Source organism: Strix uralensis, chromosome 14 (genome assembly GCF_047716275.1).
Source record: "Strix uralensis isolate ZFMK-TIS-50842 chromosome 14, bStrUra1, whole genome shotgun sequence".
NCBI lineage: Eukaryota > Metazoa > Chordata > Aves > Strigiformes > Strigidae > Strix > Strix uralensis.
The window spans coordinates 21,473,804-21,492,056 of NC_133985.1; the positions used below are offsets into that span (position 1 = coordinate 21,473,804).

General features: G+C 41.3%; 1 protein-coding gene across 2 annotated transcripts in view; it reads left to right on the plus strand.

Moving 5' to 3' along the window:
* FSTL4 (follistatin like 4) overlaps positions 1-18,253 on the plus strand; it is a 238,753-nt gene that overhangs the window by 15,577 nt on the left and 204,923 nt on the right. For both annotated transcript variants that reach the window (XM_074883873.1, XM_074883872.1), the window contains exon 3: positions 3,042-3,075. In XM_074883873.1, the coding sequence (XP_074739974.1) occupies positions 3,042-3,075 (34 nt within the window). The remainder of the gene's footprint in view (positions 1-3,041; positions 3,076-18,253) is intronic.

Below are 18,253 nucleotides of genomic sequence, written 5' to 3' on the forward strand. Positions count from 1 at the left end.
GAAGAGTATTCCTTAGGCAATGCATCTGAGAACTTTAGTGTCATTTTTATCAAAATAGTTTGGTTCTCTACTAGTAACACTATTAAAATCTCTGTGATTTTTTTTTTACTTAAGAGCAGTGTCTTCAGAGAAATGGTGACTACTCCCTCTTGTGAAGAGATTGCCCAAGTCATAGCGTGTGGCACGGTGCTGTGCCTGTGGCTGGACTTGTTGGTAATGTCTCTTAGTCGTATATTAGATCACTAATAGAAAGGTCTTATGTTCAACATGCCCTCAAGGAGAAAAATTAGCATTGTTTCTTTTTTTTCTGTGCTACAGAAGAGAGAAATGATTTGTCTGAGGCAAACTAAGAAAATGAGTCCTTGCCGTAGTTTCACTTTACTAGAGGGATAGAAACCATGGGTGTGTCTCTACCTGGAGCTGATGCCTTTTTGTGGCTGCTCTTTAAGCCCTGCCATGGTTGCCAGGTATTTTTCCCATTTCCCATTTTTCAGTGTACTCTGCTGGAATGTTGAGCGTTCTCAATGCCATTGGTGTTTTCTCCACGGAAGGGGACATACCAAGTGCTGATACTCCCCCAGGTAATGAGAAGTTGATGACTTGCAGCCTGACCTCACGTTCTCCCATTGCATTTCTAACAAGGTTTTCCTCTGAATCCTGCATCTGTTTTTAGGGGTAGTTTATATTCATTAGAGCTTATAATTATAAGGGGTACAGAGTAAAAGAAGGGAAACTTTGAAGACCATTCTTTGTTTTCCACGATGTCTATGCAGTTCTTTTCATGGAAATACCAAAAGGGTATTTAATACAAGCGAGCTGACACTTGAATTTTTTACAGGCTATGATTGTCTTTTTTTCTTTTGATCAATGTAATAGTTGTAATTAGTTTTAGTGTTTCTAAGCTTTTGAACTGCAGAGAATTCAAACAGCTTGTTAAAGTGAGGGGCTCCAGGGGAACTTTAAAAGTACTCTTCCCTTTTGCATATATTACATGTACACGGGCTTAATGATAGCAGGCTGTATCTGAATTTTTATCCTGTGCCCCACCTCTCAAACTAATATTTTGAAAAGCTCTGAGAGGTCCCTGGAGTATAACTGTCTGCACAGCTCAGAGCTTTGCTGCCTAAAGAGGATAAATGCTTTGAAGTCTGTACTAATCCTGAAAGCCATTTTACATATTTCTCAAGATCACTGAGGTAGTATCCTACAGGGAATAATGACTTAGTATTTTTATAAGCAAATACCCTTTTTTTTGTTTATCACCCTCAGTTGACTTAGAGGGTGCCACAGAGACCATTTGTGCTGCTCTGATCCTTCTTGGTTTTGGTGAAAGCTGCTTTTTTTTGAGAGACAGCTTTCCTGTTGCTTGGAGGAAGGAGAAGCAGCAGCTGTTGCTGACACAGTTGGTGACAATGGAAAAGTATAAACTGTCACCACGTTGGAGCGGAGCTGGGCCGGGCAATGTGATGTGGTTTGGTCCCCTGGGCTGGAGGAATGCCTCTTCGTGGTGGGGGTCCTGGGAGAGGGACAGGAGACAGAAAGGATAATTTTTGTAGGCAGTAGACAAATAGCTACAACACTTGAATAAAACACCTCATTCTGAATTACCTGGGGCCCTCTGAGGTGCTCAGGTGAGGGAGGTAAGGCCTTCAGGAGTTAGCGGAGCAGGTACTGTTGGCACTTCCAGAAGCTGATTTTTTTTTTCTTGTGTTTATTTCTATCTTCTTTCACTTTGAAAAGCTCTGTATTTTTTATTGTGGACTCCAGTGGCAGCTTTCTGTATTTTCAATTACCCTGTGGCAGAGCGCTCCGTACCGCAGAAGGGGACCATAGATATATTTCATTAGATGCGTGGCACTGTACTTCCCTTTGTCTAAATGTGATCTGCAGGGAGGTACTTTATTTTTAAAAAAAGTGAAGAAGTACAAATAAAACTATAATAAGCATCAGGTGGGCCGGAAGGCTCAGATGTCTGGGGGAGGCCATGTGTTATTTTCCTATCAAAAGGAGGAGAGAAACAAACCTTTTCGTTATTTCATTCTCTGATAAACATCTGAGAACGGTGAGCACTAAGAAATGAGGTTAAACAAGGCACATCCACAAGAATAAAAACATGCATTATGAACTTCTTGCAGGGGTCTGGAGAGCTTGCTCCTCTTCCCTGTGTCTGTGCTGTGGGGGGTACCATGGCAGAGATGGTGCTGGGGCCTGATGGCACCTTGGGGTCTTACAGGTTTAAATTTGCACTTCGTGGGGTTAATCCTGCATCATCCATCAGTAGGAACTGTCCAGGTCAACATGACTCCAGGCAAGATGGTCTTTTAGAGTCCTCTGTGATTCTACTATTTTTAATACTGGTTGCAAGAAGTAACTCAAATGATGGGAATTATAAGTATTTGTAATTAACCCATAAATAGTGTTACTGTTTGGAATTAAATATTTATTCCTCTGGAGTCTCATCATTAGTATAAGTAGTGTTGTCTGGAAATGCAATACCCTTTGAGACTTTATGTAATGTCTTTTTAAATGAAGTTTCTTAGAGGTAGTAGTGATGCTTTGCAAGAAATAGGGCAAATGATGTAGGTGTGCAAAGATTGAAATGAACCCTCAGCTCTGAGCATGGGTAGTCCAGTTGCCTTGAAATGATTCAGGTATTTGAACAAGTCTCTGCTAAAAATATCTGTAATGGCTCTTCCCTCCTCAACCCTAAATCCTTGGTATAGTAATAATAGCCCTCCTGGCTGTTCTCTTTTAACATCAGTAGAGGAGAAAACCCATCAATTTTGAAGAAAGATATTGTGCTCTACCATGTAACTTACCACAGAATGATGGATCATTTTAGGTAATACGTTGATCCATTAAATATGTGTGGACAAACTGAAATATATGTTTATAATTACTCCTCAGTTACTGTGTAGAGCATTGTAGATGCTTCTCTGGGATAATGGCTAATGTTTTTTAGGGGTTTCTGTTCATGCTGCCTTTGAACAATTCTTGTATTTAAAAAAAAAGCCACAAAAAAATTCTCTTTTTCCTTATAGGACTCCAGAAGGTTTGAAGTTACAAGAAGAAAAGGTAGGAAAAAAATACAGTTTTCTTTCAATGTGTGTGTTGGTGTTGAGTATTCTTGCAGTAACTTTTTAAAACAAACATGAGTTTACACACTTGAAAGGTGTACTGCTGCGGGATTTCAAAGAGACTGCTGCCTAACACTCGCCTGACAGTTCTTAGTGTCACAAATTGTAGATTATTTTTTTTTTTCAATGAAAAGTTGTTCTTTCAGCACAGAACTGCGTGATGGTATTGTGGATGCAAGTCAAGGTTTGTTGGGTGCTGGCAGAGGATCTAAAGTCTGACCTTGGAGCATTTCAGGCAGAAAAAGGTCCAGACAAGTTTGCCATGCATCAGCACACTGCAAATCCACCCAAAGGTGCAGCAGCATTAACTGCTGGTGCCCTGAGCTCAGATCCTGCTCCTGTAAACTCTTTTTGCGTTAGTAACTAATTGGCTGCTGCTGTGAGTGGCTCTTTGATAGTTCCCGGCAGCTGGGTGAGAATCGACCATCAAAGAGCTCATTCTGGTTATCATTAATTTTGATTTTGTTTAGCAGATGTTTTCTGGATCAGGCAGTTGCTTGCCTCATCTGTCTCAGTAGAATGTGAAGCGGGTGGCACTCTCCTGTTCAACACATTAATGCATTCCCCTGTTTTGTTCCAGCAGCTTTAATTGCTTCAGGCATCCTGTATATTGGGATGAGGTTGTAACTACCACTGGTTTACTGCATAAATGAAAAAGGTCAGGTCCAAGGGTAACTCTCCATCTGGGCAAATAATCTCCTTTTGGGTTTTTTTGAGGTTGGTGGTTTTTTTGCTGTGAGGCTGAGGCAGCAGAGATTTGAATAAATTAAATATATGGCTGCTGCTAAAGGTGAAATTTATTTAGCTCAGGTTTCCAACATATGTGTGTGTTTGGTCAAACTTCTGCCTCTTCATGAAGAAATCCAGTTTTATTGGACTTTGCTTGATCTTAGACTGAGGAGGGCTCTTGGATGCTTCAAGGTTGCTTCGAGATGCAGATTTGCATCTTCCATCCTGGATGTGGAGACGTTTCAGTCATGCTCTAGCTATAGAGTTCACAGTGCAGTTCATTATCGATGTGGAGACTCAGTCCAGTCTTGGGAAAATGGACTTAATGAATAAAGTTTTGTGGAAGTACCTCTAGTCCCGTTTCAGATATGATTTGGGTCTCCATAGTTTACTGCTCAGTGAAAGTAAGCAATACTTATAAGAACTTAAATATAGCAATTTTTGAAAACAGGACTGACTTTTTAGATCATGTGGGTGCTTGGAAAATGTTACTTCAGAGCAATAACTGGATTTTGAGATCAGTGCCTCCAGACACCAAGTTTCCAAGCTGAGCTAGACTGATTTCTCATTGCCTTCACAGGATGGGTAAGGCTTGACTTCCATTTGCAGGGGTGAAACCATACCTTTTTGCAGAAATGGATTCAATATAATGAACTTCTGTCAGAAGTCTTCTTAGATCCATGGATGAAGTGAAGGGTATGGTACTTGGGGAATTAAGATCTACAGATAAATTGGGCTTATGCCCAGCAGTGCAATCTGTGAATCAACACATATGTCTGAAGAACTGCAGACTCCTTAAAAGTCAAGAAAATGCTAACAAACATGGTAAATATATCTTGGTCACAAAAGCTTGTGGATTTGTGGAGCTACCTGGGGATTTTCAGCAATGATTAAGTGCCTTCCTCTCTGGAGTTAGTCCTCAATAGTGCCTGTAAAATAATTCAATAAAAGCCTCCTTCAGAAACCTCTTCAGTATTAAAATGTGTGCAGAGCAGATACCACTCAGTGCTAGGAAAAAAAAAAAAAACAGGAGGGTTGAAATGTTTGTTATGCACACGAGAGGATTTATTATAAATTTTGTGATATGGTATGATCTGATTTTAAAGACTCAGGCCTTTTTTCCTAAAATGGTAATTTTTGTGATTAATGGTTTTTACCTGAGGAAATTAGATGATCGGAAAATGTTTGAGGGTGAGGGGTTATGTTTGTTCCCTTCCCTTGGTGGAAGATTTGGCTTTCTGGTGAAAAGCTGAAAAACTTTGAAACTTAAAAATATCTAATAGAAACCACCACAAAGGTGAGAGCTGCAGTAAACTTGCTCTGTGCCTGCTTCTATCATCACTCATGGATGAACCAGGATAATTAAAAAAGAGCTTTTGGTGAAAGGAGGGGCAATCCTGGCTTACACTTTTCAGAATTTTTCTGTTTTGTGCACAAAAGGTTTGAGTCCTTTAGATTGAAAGCAGACATGTTTCTTTCAAAGGAAACAAAGCCTTGATTGTTGTCAGATGGTCTGGGGGTAAATACTAACTCACCATGCTTATTTTCTTCAACAAATAGTCTTTAATAGACAGTTGGTCAGTTGTGCTGGACTGTGTTTATATTAGACGAAAGAAAGATGTCAAAATGCTTTCTTCCTTTTTTAGCTGTGGATGAGTGTAGTTAAACTGGGACACTTTTGGTTTCCGAAGTGTCAGGACTACATATGCTGGAGAAATTCTGAAGCTGCTCCAGAGCCCATTACAGTCAATGAATGGCTTTCCTTTGACTTCTGTGGGCGCTAGATCAACAGTAATTACATGATCTTTTAATTGCTGTGGTACGGAGGGGAGATGCTTCCCTGACTGCAGCTGGCAGCTATCTTCTACTGTGATGTATGATGACTGATTTCCTTCTGAATTTAAATGGAAATGGCTGCACATGCCTTTTGTTGCTGGGATGCCTAGCTGGTGTTCAAATATTACCCTTTTGACTAAAAAATGATCCTTTAACCCAAAGAACCTCATCCTGGTAGTTGATTAGAAGCTGCAAGAGTATTTTCCTAAATTCAGTTTCAGCTAATTAAGTTGAAATTTTGCTCTCAGTGGGTCATGCCTGCGACCCACTGCAGTTTCCATCTGCATTATGCTCGTGTAATAGAAAACAGAACATGGTGTGAGGTGCCAGATTTTTGTGTTGCTAGCTTTAAAAACAAAACCCAACCCAAATAAACAAAAATACGAACTCAATAAAACACAGCATGTGGTAAACAAGCACAGGATTTGAATACCATCTCTTTATATTGCTCTTTTTTTACACTAAAATCAGGGGGCAAGTTAGAGCTGGCAGACTCAGTTATTCGGTCTTTCTTTTCCCATTTCTGTCTAAATACTCTTCCATTATTTAGTCCAGATGCTTATATATGGTTTCAGGTGTTAGCATTGTTGCTGGTTCCTATTCACTATGTGCCCTTAGTGCCCAGGAAAGGGAACTGAGCAAAAATGTTGATAACCTGCACATTTATATCAGCTGCCCAGGACAGTGGAATAGTGCAGGAGCAGATGGGAAAGAGCAAAACAGCAGTTTGTGCAGATCAGGTGGACACAACAGGCATTTAGTGAAAAGGATGGAGAATAGCATGTGGCAGAAAGTTGAAAGCCTGAAGGGTTCATGGTGAATTGGAAGAAGCACTGGACCGAGCTCTGAAGAGAGCATCTGTAATTGTTTGGCTTGACAGTGGCAGGGCTTAATTTTAAAGATTGGTGAGTTTTCACTGTGTACTGAGTGTGGATGAACGTGAGATACTTATCTGTTGATGTAAAATATACCGCACAATTTATGTATGTGAAAGCCATATACATTCACGGCCATCGAATTCCCATGTCTAGCAGAACAGGGCCTCCAGTGGTTTCCCCAACTATTTTAGTTGCAAGAACACAGGAACTAATTCTGCAGCTTCTGGAGCTGACAAATGCTCCCACTCCTGTTGGCAGTGTGGGGCTGAAGGATGCTCAGTACTAGAATAAATTGTTTGCTGAGTATAACTCAGTGCCCAAGCGTGTGTGTAGTCACATTAAGCATAAAGAGCCAGACCTTCGGTAGATACAAATGAGCAAAGCCATGCTGAGTTTAATGGGCCACCTTTGCTTTCTACTAGCTGAGGATCTAGCCCAAGCACTTAAAACTTTTAACTTGTTTTTATGTTGCTCACAATCATCCATTCAACAAATTAGTGTCAAAAGATGCTTTTGAAACCGTTCAGCCAAGAAATGTTCAAACAGATTGCTTCCACTCTGTTTGACCATATAATCTTATTAAATGAGATGCAACTCCAGATTTATTCAGACAGATGACATCACAGTACCATAAAGATAGGAACTTTATCAGTTTTGAATTAAAAGGCTGCAACTTCTCTGAAGTACTCACAAGCTCTGTGTTGTGGATGTCCTGTTTGTATTTACATATATTTGTTAAGGATACACAATCCTCATTGTTACAGTGTGTATCCTAATCACAGTGAGGAGCAATAGAATATAGCTTTCCATTTCAGAACGAGCTTTCCCAAGTTCCCATAGTTTTATTGAAAAATCTCTGGGGCTGCATCAATTAGTGGTGGAGGATCCAGCCAACAGCTTAAGAAATATTTCATTACTTGCCACTTGACATCAATTCTTATGTCCTAGATGAAAAACTGACTCATGGTTATAAAACAGTAATGCCCTTTAGAAATTCTATTCACTTCATCCTTTCTTTTCACACATTCAAATTTTTACCTATCCATGGAAGATGAAAGGCTCTCAAACTTGGCAGGAACGGCAAATTTCTCTCCTCAAACCCTTCATGAACACAATGAAGTGATCAGCTATAATTAGTTTTGTAGTAAATTGCCTATTAATTTCCCATCCTGTTCTTTTCCTATTGCCAGAGTCCAAGAAATTTGGTTTTGTTCCTTATGACCTGGTCAAAATGCACCAAAAATCAGTAGATGTGTCTGTGTTGCTCTTTGGAAGCAGCTTTACCCCCAGGATATTGGTTGTGTGGCTATCCCAGTGACATCCAGATTGTATGATATGATAAATACACATAGCTGTGTGTATATGCTCTGTATAGAGTTGGGTGTTCAGAAACACATCAGCTGTATCTTCGGGATATGCCTCAGAAGTTCAGAGGACAGGTTTTACATCAAAAATACCTGGTTTGTAGTAGGATCACAGGTAGGAATATGTTCCGTGTTTATTATACCGATTCTAACAATTACTTGGTCTTTACTTCAAACAAAGGTTCATGTCTCTGTCCATCTCAGCTGCTCTGTTTTCGTAGAAATTTTTATTATCTCTGGCTTTTCAGGGCATGTGTTGTCAGTGAATAGCAAGCTGTTACCTGGGGAAGGATATTTGACTGGGTCAGAATATTAATCTGATGTTCAGCTCCTGTTTTTTCTAAGCTTGAGAAACTGCAGTTCCTCAGCACTTTTTGTACCTCATCCCACTTGAACATTATTCTTCAAATACATGATGCAGTGGGGATGCCTGGTTTTGCAGTGTTGGCAGGGAATTAGGTAGAAATAATGAAGGTAAAAATATTTTTGAGGAGCTGCCCAAGGCATTTTTTAGCTTGGATTTTATTTTAGTCAGGCTAACTCAAATTGGGGAGGGGGGAGGGGGAAAAATTGTTCACTCCCACGTATCTATCAGCAATGGTGTTTTATTTATAACTTCGCATATTTTGTGGTTCTAAGTGACAAGAGTTAACAGGGGGAGTAAAACCATGTGGAGGGGGAAGAACCCCAAATAATCAACTCATTAGCCAGTGTTAGGCACAGTAGTAACTTAAACAGTAATAGGGATAGTCCTAGACAGGCTTACTACAGCTGTTGGTATTGCATGTGTGTGGGACTCTGGTCAAGGACAAGTTGCTGCAAACACTGAGCAGTGAATTGTAGCTCAGCCAGGGAGTTTGAGCTGTTTTCTAAACCAAACAGTGCTGGTCCTAGTCGTCATGTTTGGCTTCCAAATGACTGTTTGTTCATTCAGATGGATTAGTTCTGAAAATCTGAATGCAGCCATGGTTTAGCCCAGCTTTGCCAGCAGACATAGGAAACCCATTACATGCCCAGCTCTCTCACTGCTGGAAGCAGAATGGTTTTGCAGACTTAAGGCTCTTGTAAATTGATACATCAGTTTCTGTGGTTAAGTATTTTGGGGCAGGAGGAGAAATGAATTCTGTTCATGGCAGAATGGGCATGAATTTTTAGTAAGTAAATATAATAGTATGTGGCTTTGCTAGAGCAGCAGATTGATGGACCCGATGGAGTTGAAGCAAAAACTTCTTGAGCAGCAGGAAACCAGGCATCTGTTAACAAACAGCAAGTCGGAAGAAGGAGCTTGTAGGCAAGTTTAGGAAGTGGCCAGACTTCAGTTCCCTGGGTGAGGAGAGGGAGAGAATGGAGATAAGCCAGAAAACTAGGAGACTTTGTAAGGATTTACAGGGAGATGCCAAATAGTACATACATGTATTCCATACTATGTAAGTAGGCATCCCCAGTGCAGAGTGCTGAGGCTGGATGTGCCTGATGGCATCTCTCTCCATCTGAAAGCAGAATGAACTGTGCTGGTTTGGCAGCTGAAGAAGCTGCTTGTGCTGGCTGCCACACTGTGCTGCCCACCGCAGCCCTGCCTGGCCATGCCCACTATTAAAGAAGTCCCAGTTCCTAATTTGAGCATGTGGGGAACAGCTGGAGCTCAGTCAAATTTATGATCTTTTAATGCAAAACGGGAAGTTACTAAAAAAGACCAAAAAAAAAAAAAAGGCAGGGTGCTGCCATTGCCTGTGTTCCTTGTATTTAGTATTCATGGGCAGGTGTTGCAAGCAGTATCAGATCCTAAACCCAGACACGGAGAAACCTCAAGCTGCAGTTAGCTGCACTGTGGGATAGTGGAAGATGCGGGAGTTGTCCCTTCGTGATGCTCATTTACAGCAGATAAATGGGGCACAAAACCTTGCACTGACCTGCCACACAATGGCCTTATCTGCTGGCATGGTCCAGAAGGCTCCTTGAACGACTTTGTGTCCAGGAAACTTGAATCACTTGATGTTTAGGGTTTTTCACAACCAATTACATCATACACGAATTGCTGACTTAAAGCTTGTGACCAAAAATACACACTGTGAAGCCAACTTCATCGACCCAGCTTCTTGGAACAGTTAACAGCAATGCAGAGTTTACTCAGCAGACTTTTGGCTTCAGGCTATGCAAGAATTTTAAGTCAAAAGCATGTGAAAAAAAGATACAGCCATATTGAGGTAGGCAGCAGGAAGCATGTAGTGTCCAGCCTAGAAGGTAAGTTCCTCCTGCTCATCAGTTCATGTTATTTGGAAACTTTGGAAGGTAGATGAGCATATTTCCTGGAGTTAAAAGGAGAGTTTGGTCCATGCCAAGAGCTATGACTCGGGGCACTCGTGGCAGTGTTTGCCCCATGCCCGTGTCCCCCAGCGTGGAATGTCCAGAGCATCCTCCATGCTTTCAGGGAGGAGATCAGTCCCAGCAGTGCTCCCTGAGACGGATGACCTCCTCTCCGGCTCGAATGCCAAATTTTGATGAAGACTTAACAGTGAGATTAGGTTCATTCCACAGTGCAGTTTCTCCCTCTCTTTTTCACTTCTAGTCTCTCTGCTCAACAGCCTGTAAGTTACCTGTCTTGCGCTGAGAGATAACCACTTTAACATTTTTCCCTTTCCTAGCATCCCTTGACTCCACAAGCTTCTCTACTTTTTTCCAGCTAAACTGGGCAGTCTTTGGGAAGATACCACTTCATCCTACAAACCTTGTCTTGACTGCGTCTTCACCCTCCCAAAGCACTTATCTCCAACTGACCCAGAGCAGTAAAGCAGGGCTGGTTTGAACTGGTCTTTTGAGACAACCTGTCTTAAAAATAAGAGGAGGAGAGATTTTTCTGACAAGCAGACTTTTGTTGACTTAAGCATCCTTAGCAGCAGCCAGGTTGAAATTCAGAGTGAGATTTGAAGTCCTGTTGGCCATTGTTCTGGGTGGTGCATTGCTGTTTGTATAAAATACTACTTTTTTGTCCAGCTACATAATTCTGCTGAAATACTGCTGTTACGCAGAGTATTGCATGATGTGGAAGCCTCTGGCACATGGAGAGGGCATATGCTGCTTGTGCATAATACTGAAAGGTGCAAATGCATTGGAAACCCTGAGTTTTCAGACCAGCTGTAAAATAAACTTCTTTGTAAGGGCTGAATAAAAAACTGGCAGCAGATGTTTCTGGTAATGGCAGTATAATGTAATATGCAAATACTCTTCAAGTCAGTTTATCCAGCATGTCTCAGAAATTAGCAAAATAAGTAACTCGGATTCTGAAAACCCGAAGTCCAGGATCACTTCTGGGCTCAATGAGGCTTTTGAGTCATGATTTTTGAACGTGCTGTTAGTCTGCTTCATGTGTAAGAGCCTGGAATATTTTCAGTTACAGACTTACTACGTTTCAACATGCCGTTTCTTCCTGAACTGACCTTTAACCGTAAATCAGTGCAATTAGGTTAATATTTTCAGAGCTTCAACTCACTCCCCAAATACAAGATAAATAAGAAATGACCCTCTGGGTGCTCTCTCGGTTCAGGCACTCATAGCCAGGTGGCTGTGGCCTCTGCCTGTGGCAGATGCAGTGTGAGCTGCCAGCCTGGACTAGCCCAGCTGGAGCCTTGTGGTTTTTGGTAGGGGAGGTTCTAATGGTGCTCTGGTGTCTTCTCCTGGAGGTGCCACTTTTTTGCCAGGGCAGCAGCTGAGGCAAGCATCCGTGGGCCTTGTAATACTCACCTGTGGGTCTGTTATCTTCTTCCACCACATCCAATTCTCACCAAACCCTGCAGGATGTGGAGAACAAACCATTCAGGTGGTTGGTGCCATAGCCAAGTCCCTGGCTGCTGCCATGGCAAATACTCTGCTTAAATTAGTGGTTTTCCAGGGGGCTCTGCTTGCTTTGTAAATGTTTCCTCTGGACTTTACATTTCCAAGCAAGATTTCAGCTCGGTAATTAGTGTGTGTCGGTATATTCTTTTAATAAGAACTTAGGAGTCTGTGAAATGGTCCAGTTGTTCTTGTTGTTTGGGAAAGAAAAATCTACTGTGTGTAAGGTAATGTAATTACTTTTCTAAAGGAGTTTTTATTATGCTCCTAACTGCACATTTACTGTACTTGATAGACCAAAATAAAACCAGAACAGAATGAATAAGCCATTTTGGTCCATTGGGTAAATAAAACAGCTAAAGTGTTTATAAATATGTATTTAGTCAGCAGAGCTGATTGGCGACTCTGCAACTGCTCCAGTGTCTGAGATAAGTAATCCAAGTTTAATAGCCTTCCATAAATATTTCCTTGTTTGTCATGAGGCAGTAGTTACTTATCCATGCCATGCTGCTTGCTTGTGTTTGAGATCTTCTAAAGAATATTAAAGAAGTTTCTTGTTTTGCATATAACAGAAGATGGGCACTGTGTGTGTTTATGAAGTAGCATGAGAGTGGTCTTCATATCTTGTCCCATTCTCCTTTCCATCCCTGCCTCTTCCTCACAGGTGGTATGTCTTTTTGTCACTCTTTTTACTCTTTCAGTTTCGGTGAGGTTAAAATGTGCTGTCTTTCTGCTGAACTTCTAAATTCCATCTGCTAAAGTGGTCCCAACGATGTGATGATCAGTAGGGCTGAATCTCAGCCCAACTGCTTTTTCTAGAGTAAAACTATTTGGCACATATTATGAAACTCATTCTGGTAAAACATATTACTAGATGAAATTAGTATGTGTGAAAAGCAATTCTGGACTATAGACTTCAAAGATTCTTCTTTCCAAAGGTGTAAGTTGGATTTTGGCTTTTCACATGGGTCCAGCTCTGTCGAGGTTATCAGTGTCTGTTCCTGTGGCTTGTTGTGTGCAATAGTTGGTGGAAAGGCCACAGCTGAAATCCACCTTGTGCAGCCAGCAGATAATAGCATAAAGCTATCCTCTTGGAAAATAAAAAAAAACCAAGAAAAAAAGTGCTGTGTTTTCCATCTGCAGAATTAGAAGTTTTTCAAAATGTCACTTCTTAGAAGATTTCAATTTAGTTTCTCATTGCAGCCACAAAACAGGTGACAATAGCATGTGATGCCCCTTCTCTTTGTTTTGCTTCTCCCATTGAAATTCTGTGATGTGAATTGCCTATAATAGGAATTTCTTTCTTTAATTTTCATATTTGAGTGTTGTGAAGAATAACTTTTCTGTTACCTGTTAGATTTTTTAATTATCCTTTCTAAGTCTCCTGATTTGTTTTCCATAGTATTCTTTATTTACCCATATTAATTTTTCCAAAATTATTAGTTTTCCTTAAATTATATAATAGTCATATTTAGGTTTGAACTCCTATTGCCCATTAAATACAAAACTTCATCAACCATTTTTAGCAGAATCAACATTATGGCAAACCTTATTCCCTGGGAATAGAGTCAGTGAAGCCAGAAATTGGAAGCAGCCCTATGCAGCTTCTCAGCTGCTGTCAACACATCCAACTCTGTTGGCACCCGTGTCAATGAGGGATGATCCATTGCCAGAGACATTTGTATGGAAAAACAACAGTTTGGGAAAACAGAGGGTTGTTGCAATTAGAGTAGATTTACTGCTGACTGTTTCTGCACCCCAAGATGCCGATGGGACTTGCCCAGCGTGCTGGAGTCAGGATCTGGGTCTATGTCTCAGCACTGTTCAACAGTGAAATAACTATGTGACTGAAGAACTGTATTCTCCTAACTATATAATAACACTTTAAACAGTGAACCTCAGCAGCAGCTAATAACTGAGCTAAATTAATGGGTGAGCCCATGCGTGGGTCTGTCAGGAGAGCTCACGGCCTCTCTGCTCTGCTACACGCTGCTCAGGGTGGCTGGACCAGTGTGTTGGGCTCCTCGTGCTGGGAGCTGGAGAGAGCAGCCAGAGTCACAGAAAAGTTGAAGAAAAGACTGATGCCATTCTTATAAAAACAAGATGGTTTTTGCCATTGTGATGGTGAACTGGCCAGCCTGGGCTGCAGAATGTGTACTGGGATAGGGCTGTCACAGCTTACAGTGGTCTGTTGGTCTCAAAACCAGTAAGGAGCAACCCCTTACTGTAAGGCACAGCATGGGGAATAAGTTAAAGCCTTTACAAGTACATTATTCTGGAAGCCCTGACTGCTCCTCAATACTATGAGGCATCTTAATTAGAGGGAAATCTCACATGAAGGTAGCAGTAAAGGAGCAGAGACAGCAGAAAGTCCTCTCTTTCCCTTTTGGAAGTATAATAAATGCTTCCTGCATTTGGAGGTTCACGTTTGGACAACACCTCTAAATATATTCAAAACAGGTCAGCTGGATTAGAGGCATTGCTAAGTGAGCATTTTTGATAAGTCACAGAATTTGCAATTATCACTGGAACATCCTGACGTGTCTCTGGGAAGTGTGGAGATGCTGGTGAAGTAATCAGGCTTTGAGTGAACTTCAGAAAGATTTCTGTTTGAATGTGAGGCAATGCTGAAAATGACTCTTTACCACCTGTTAATGTTCACCCAATATAAATAACATCACCAGAACAAATCCTTGCTGATCTGCATATCAGGCATTGCAATTCTCCCTTCAAAGGAAGAGTGTTCATCAGGGCTTGTTTATTATAGCTGAGCTGTAGTCCCTCTGATTAGATGACCCCATCATCTTTCAGACATCTTTAACTGAGCACCCTCCAGTATTTTAAAACAGAAATAATAATTACAGCCCTGTGTCTTGTCTTTCACCCCTCTGCCTTTCCGGCAGGCAGAAGCTCTAATGTGATTATTTCACAAGATGATGTTTGTTCACTGGAGGGTGAGAGACTGGTCTCGTCGTGAGAACAGCGCTGCTGGCTTTGCTGAATGCCTGTGCACAGACAGGGACTTTTGTCGTGTTTTTTCTCTGTTTGGGAACATCTGAAGGATTATTTTCAGTTTCAGATATCACAGCAATTAATAGTGGGGAAGGACATAACTGAAACACATTCCAGTGTGTTCATTTAACAACAGGAACATGATGGAAATAATTAAGAGTACCCAACTTTTTTTGCATTTGCATGGAGAAACTAATACTGGCTCGGTACACTAATGGTGGAGTTTCCATTTTACTTTCATGGTTGTGTAGCAATCATTTTCAGACCTTGCTTAAGCCAAACCCGTTGTTCGCTCTTTTGGCGTATTCCCATGGAAGGAGAGGATTTCTGTCAGAACAGCAACGCTGTTCCTTTCAAGGAGCTGCCTGGGAGCGGAGGGGGGAGTGGGGCTCCGTGCGCACGTGTCCCCTTTGCTGATGCTCTGATCAGCGAGCGGCTCAAGTTCACGGTGCTCTCCGGAGAGAGGCAGCTCCAGCGGGAGAGCCATTAATATCCAGCCACTCTGCCTGTGGGAGCTAAGCACAGTGCACTTATTTAATTTAGACATTAAATCTCTTTCTTAGCACAAACAAACACTCCTTTTGCTAGCTTAAAATTCTCCTCCGCAGCTTTGGAGACAAGTTTTTTGTCTGCGAATCTGCTCTGTCGGGAAGGGCTCTGAGGAGGTGATGGGTCCCTGAGACCTCTCCTGAAGCCCCGGTGACCTGTGTTGGCCGATCACTGCTGGGTGAGGGGAAGGGACTCTGTGCCCTTGGTGGCTCCATGGACTTTGGGTCACTAAGTAGTTAAAGTAGTTAGAACTGCTCTGTTGAGTTTGCAATTGAGAAAACAAGCAAACAAGCAAAAAACAACCCCAAACTAGATGTTTTTAGCTCACCCTTGCAAAATCCCATCTGCAAGATGTAAAGAGGCACTTTGTAGCTTTACTTATAGCTAAAGCTCGTATAAACAAGAGTAAGGTGAACTAACAAAGCTAATAGTTATTAAAACTGGGACTTGTGCTGACTTAAATACAACAAAGTTTTGTTTTGTTCTTTAATTTCTGGTGATAAGGATGGTTTCAGATTTTGCTTCTTCATGAACACAGATGAAGCTAAGCATTGTCTAGATCCATAGTGAAATAATTCCTCACCATTTGATGCTACATCTGCTGTGAAAATAAATGTGCTGTTTTCCACAAATACCACCTATGCTAGTATTTCCTCTTAATTACTGGAAAGATTTCTGGTGCCACGGCTGTGTGCCTTCAGGCATGCTGTATGGCAAAAAGAAGATCTGAGGTTTCCAGGTATATACCCATGAGCTACTGGGAAAGTTCTCTAAAGCCAAAGGGTTGGGTTTCGTTTAACAAGATTGAGTTAGTCCTTGGAGAGCACACACAAACTTTCTTTTTTTTAAATTCAGCTAAAATTCTGTGTTTTCTGTGCCAGTTATTTATCAGGCACTAGAATATGAAAGTCAGGGTTGGTAGAGAGAAGTGTAATATCTTTTATTAGGCCCACTGAGATAGAAGGAAATCCAAGAAGCTGTTGAACACAGGAGCCGTTCATCAGGTCTAGAATGTTAATGGCAATCATCCGATACTGGATTCACTCCCTTTATTCTTGAACAGAATCTGCTGATTTTAAAGTTACTGTAAACACAGTCTTTTTACTTGCTATCAAAATCTAATTATGTGTGTTTGCGAGCTGTTGTGATAAAAATGGCTTTCAGGTCTCCCATCCTTATCTCCCTTGTCTTTTTTTTTTTTTAATCTTTCCTTTTTGGATGAAAAAATAAAGATAACTTTGGTGGAGACTGTTTAATGTGATGCTGATTGACTGTAGGACTTCAGATAAGACTGTGATCTGGCAGCAAAACCTTTGGGGGTACACTAATGGTGGGACATCACTGGAGTCTGAGACTGGCGCATATTTACTTTACGTCCTCGGATTTAGACTTGGTATTTTGGAATTTTCTTTTTGCTGGTGGCATGGACGGGGCCACGCTGCTGTGAGTGTCCTCCAGGGTCAAGCGATAAGTTCATAGAGTGTGGGGCCAGGGCTGGGGGTGACTTGTGCCATAAGGAGCAATAAGTGCTGCTGGCTTCTCGCTGCCGCACGAAACGGGCTGCTCTGTGCGTGGATGCCAGCGTGTACCGCGATCGCTGCATTAGCTGTCGGAGTATTAATTCACCCAGAGTTAGATTTTATCTTCAGGCTGTTAGAAATGAAAATTCACAGAGCAGATACTCAGACCAGAACAGGTTTGTCGGGGGTGATGGTGCATTCTCAGATCCCAGCTCTTTGCCTGCAGATGTGGTGTGTGTGGCGGAGTTGCAAGTGTTTTAGCTGCAGTCCTCTGCTTGTTTCTTGTGCTGAGACCTCCTTCAGGATTTAACAGAAATTAATACTGATAGAAGAAGTTAAAAAGTAATAATCACTACTTCAGTCATGCTCTTGAGTATTTTTTTCCCCTAAAATTTTCTTCTTCTGCATCCTCTGATAGGAAAAAACCACATGAAAACATGGTTCACAGGAGTGTGAACATCACCAAAGCTGGTATGATTTCCGAGATAAAATCAACTTAAAACTAAGTATCATAATATTTAATTTCATAATGCTATCATAAATATCAGTCTCATGTAATCTGATAGTCATGATGTGCCTTCTTCCTTAGAGTGGTAGCAAATCCTTTAGGTCTCAGGGTTTAGGTTGTCGCTGCTCACCGGTGGCAGTCTGTCATCATTGCTGATCCAACCGTATTGACTCTGAGCTCCAAATAAGTAAAATTGTGTGCGTATATGAAGAAAAAACCCAAGAAATTCAAGTAGCAGAATATCCTCCAAAACTGGAGTGTAACTTTTAGTATTTTCTCCTGGAATTGGGGTCACTTAGTTTGCAAGAAAGATGTGAGCCTCTGAGGGCGACAGGCTGGTATTAGTGAGAGTCGCAGTCCCACAATTATTTGTGTAATTGTGTAATTACTTGTCTAAAAGAGGAAGGGTTTTTTTACATGGTGAGAAGAAAGCTCTTCTCCCTAGGTGGGACTAATCTGTAGCATGTTTTTAATGTTATCTCCTGGAGGAGGAAAATGCACAGAAAGGAGCTTCTGCTACCATTTTTTGCTGTCCTTTGTATTTTGTTTTTAAGATTTGGAGCACAGCAAAGTGGCCGATACATTGAAGGCTGCGAGCCGTGACCCCGTCCCTGGTACACCGTGTCTTTCTAAAGCTTTTGAGGAAGCAAACCAAAATACCATGAATTAGACTCTGTTGGTGCCTGAGAGGCTCCATCTATTCTGGTACTTCCAGTAGCAGAAGCAAAGAAGAAATTTATGAGAGTGGTTAAAAATACTCTTATTGATTCCCGGAGCTATATTAGTCTGAGTGATTTGGTATGCTTTACTTTCTCTGTGTGCAAACCTCATTTGGTTGCTATTTTGTGCCTTTGTCATGATTTCAGTGAGGCAAGTTTAAAAGGAAAGTAAT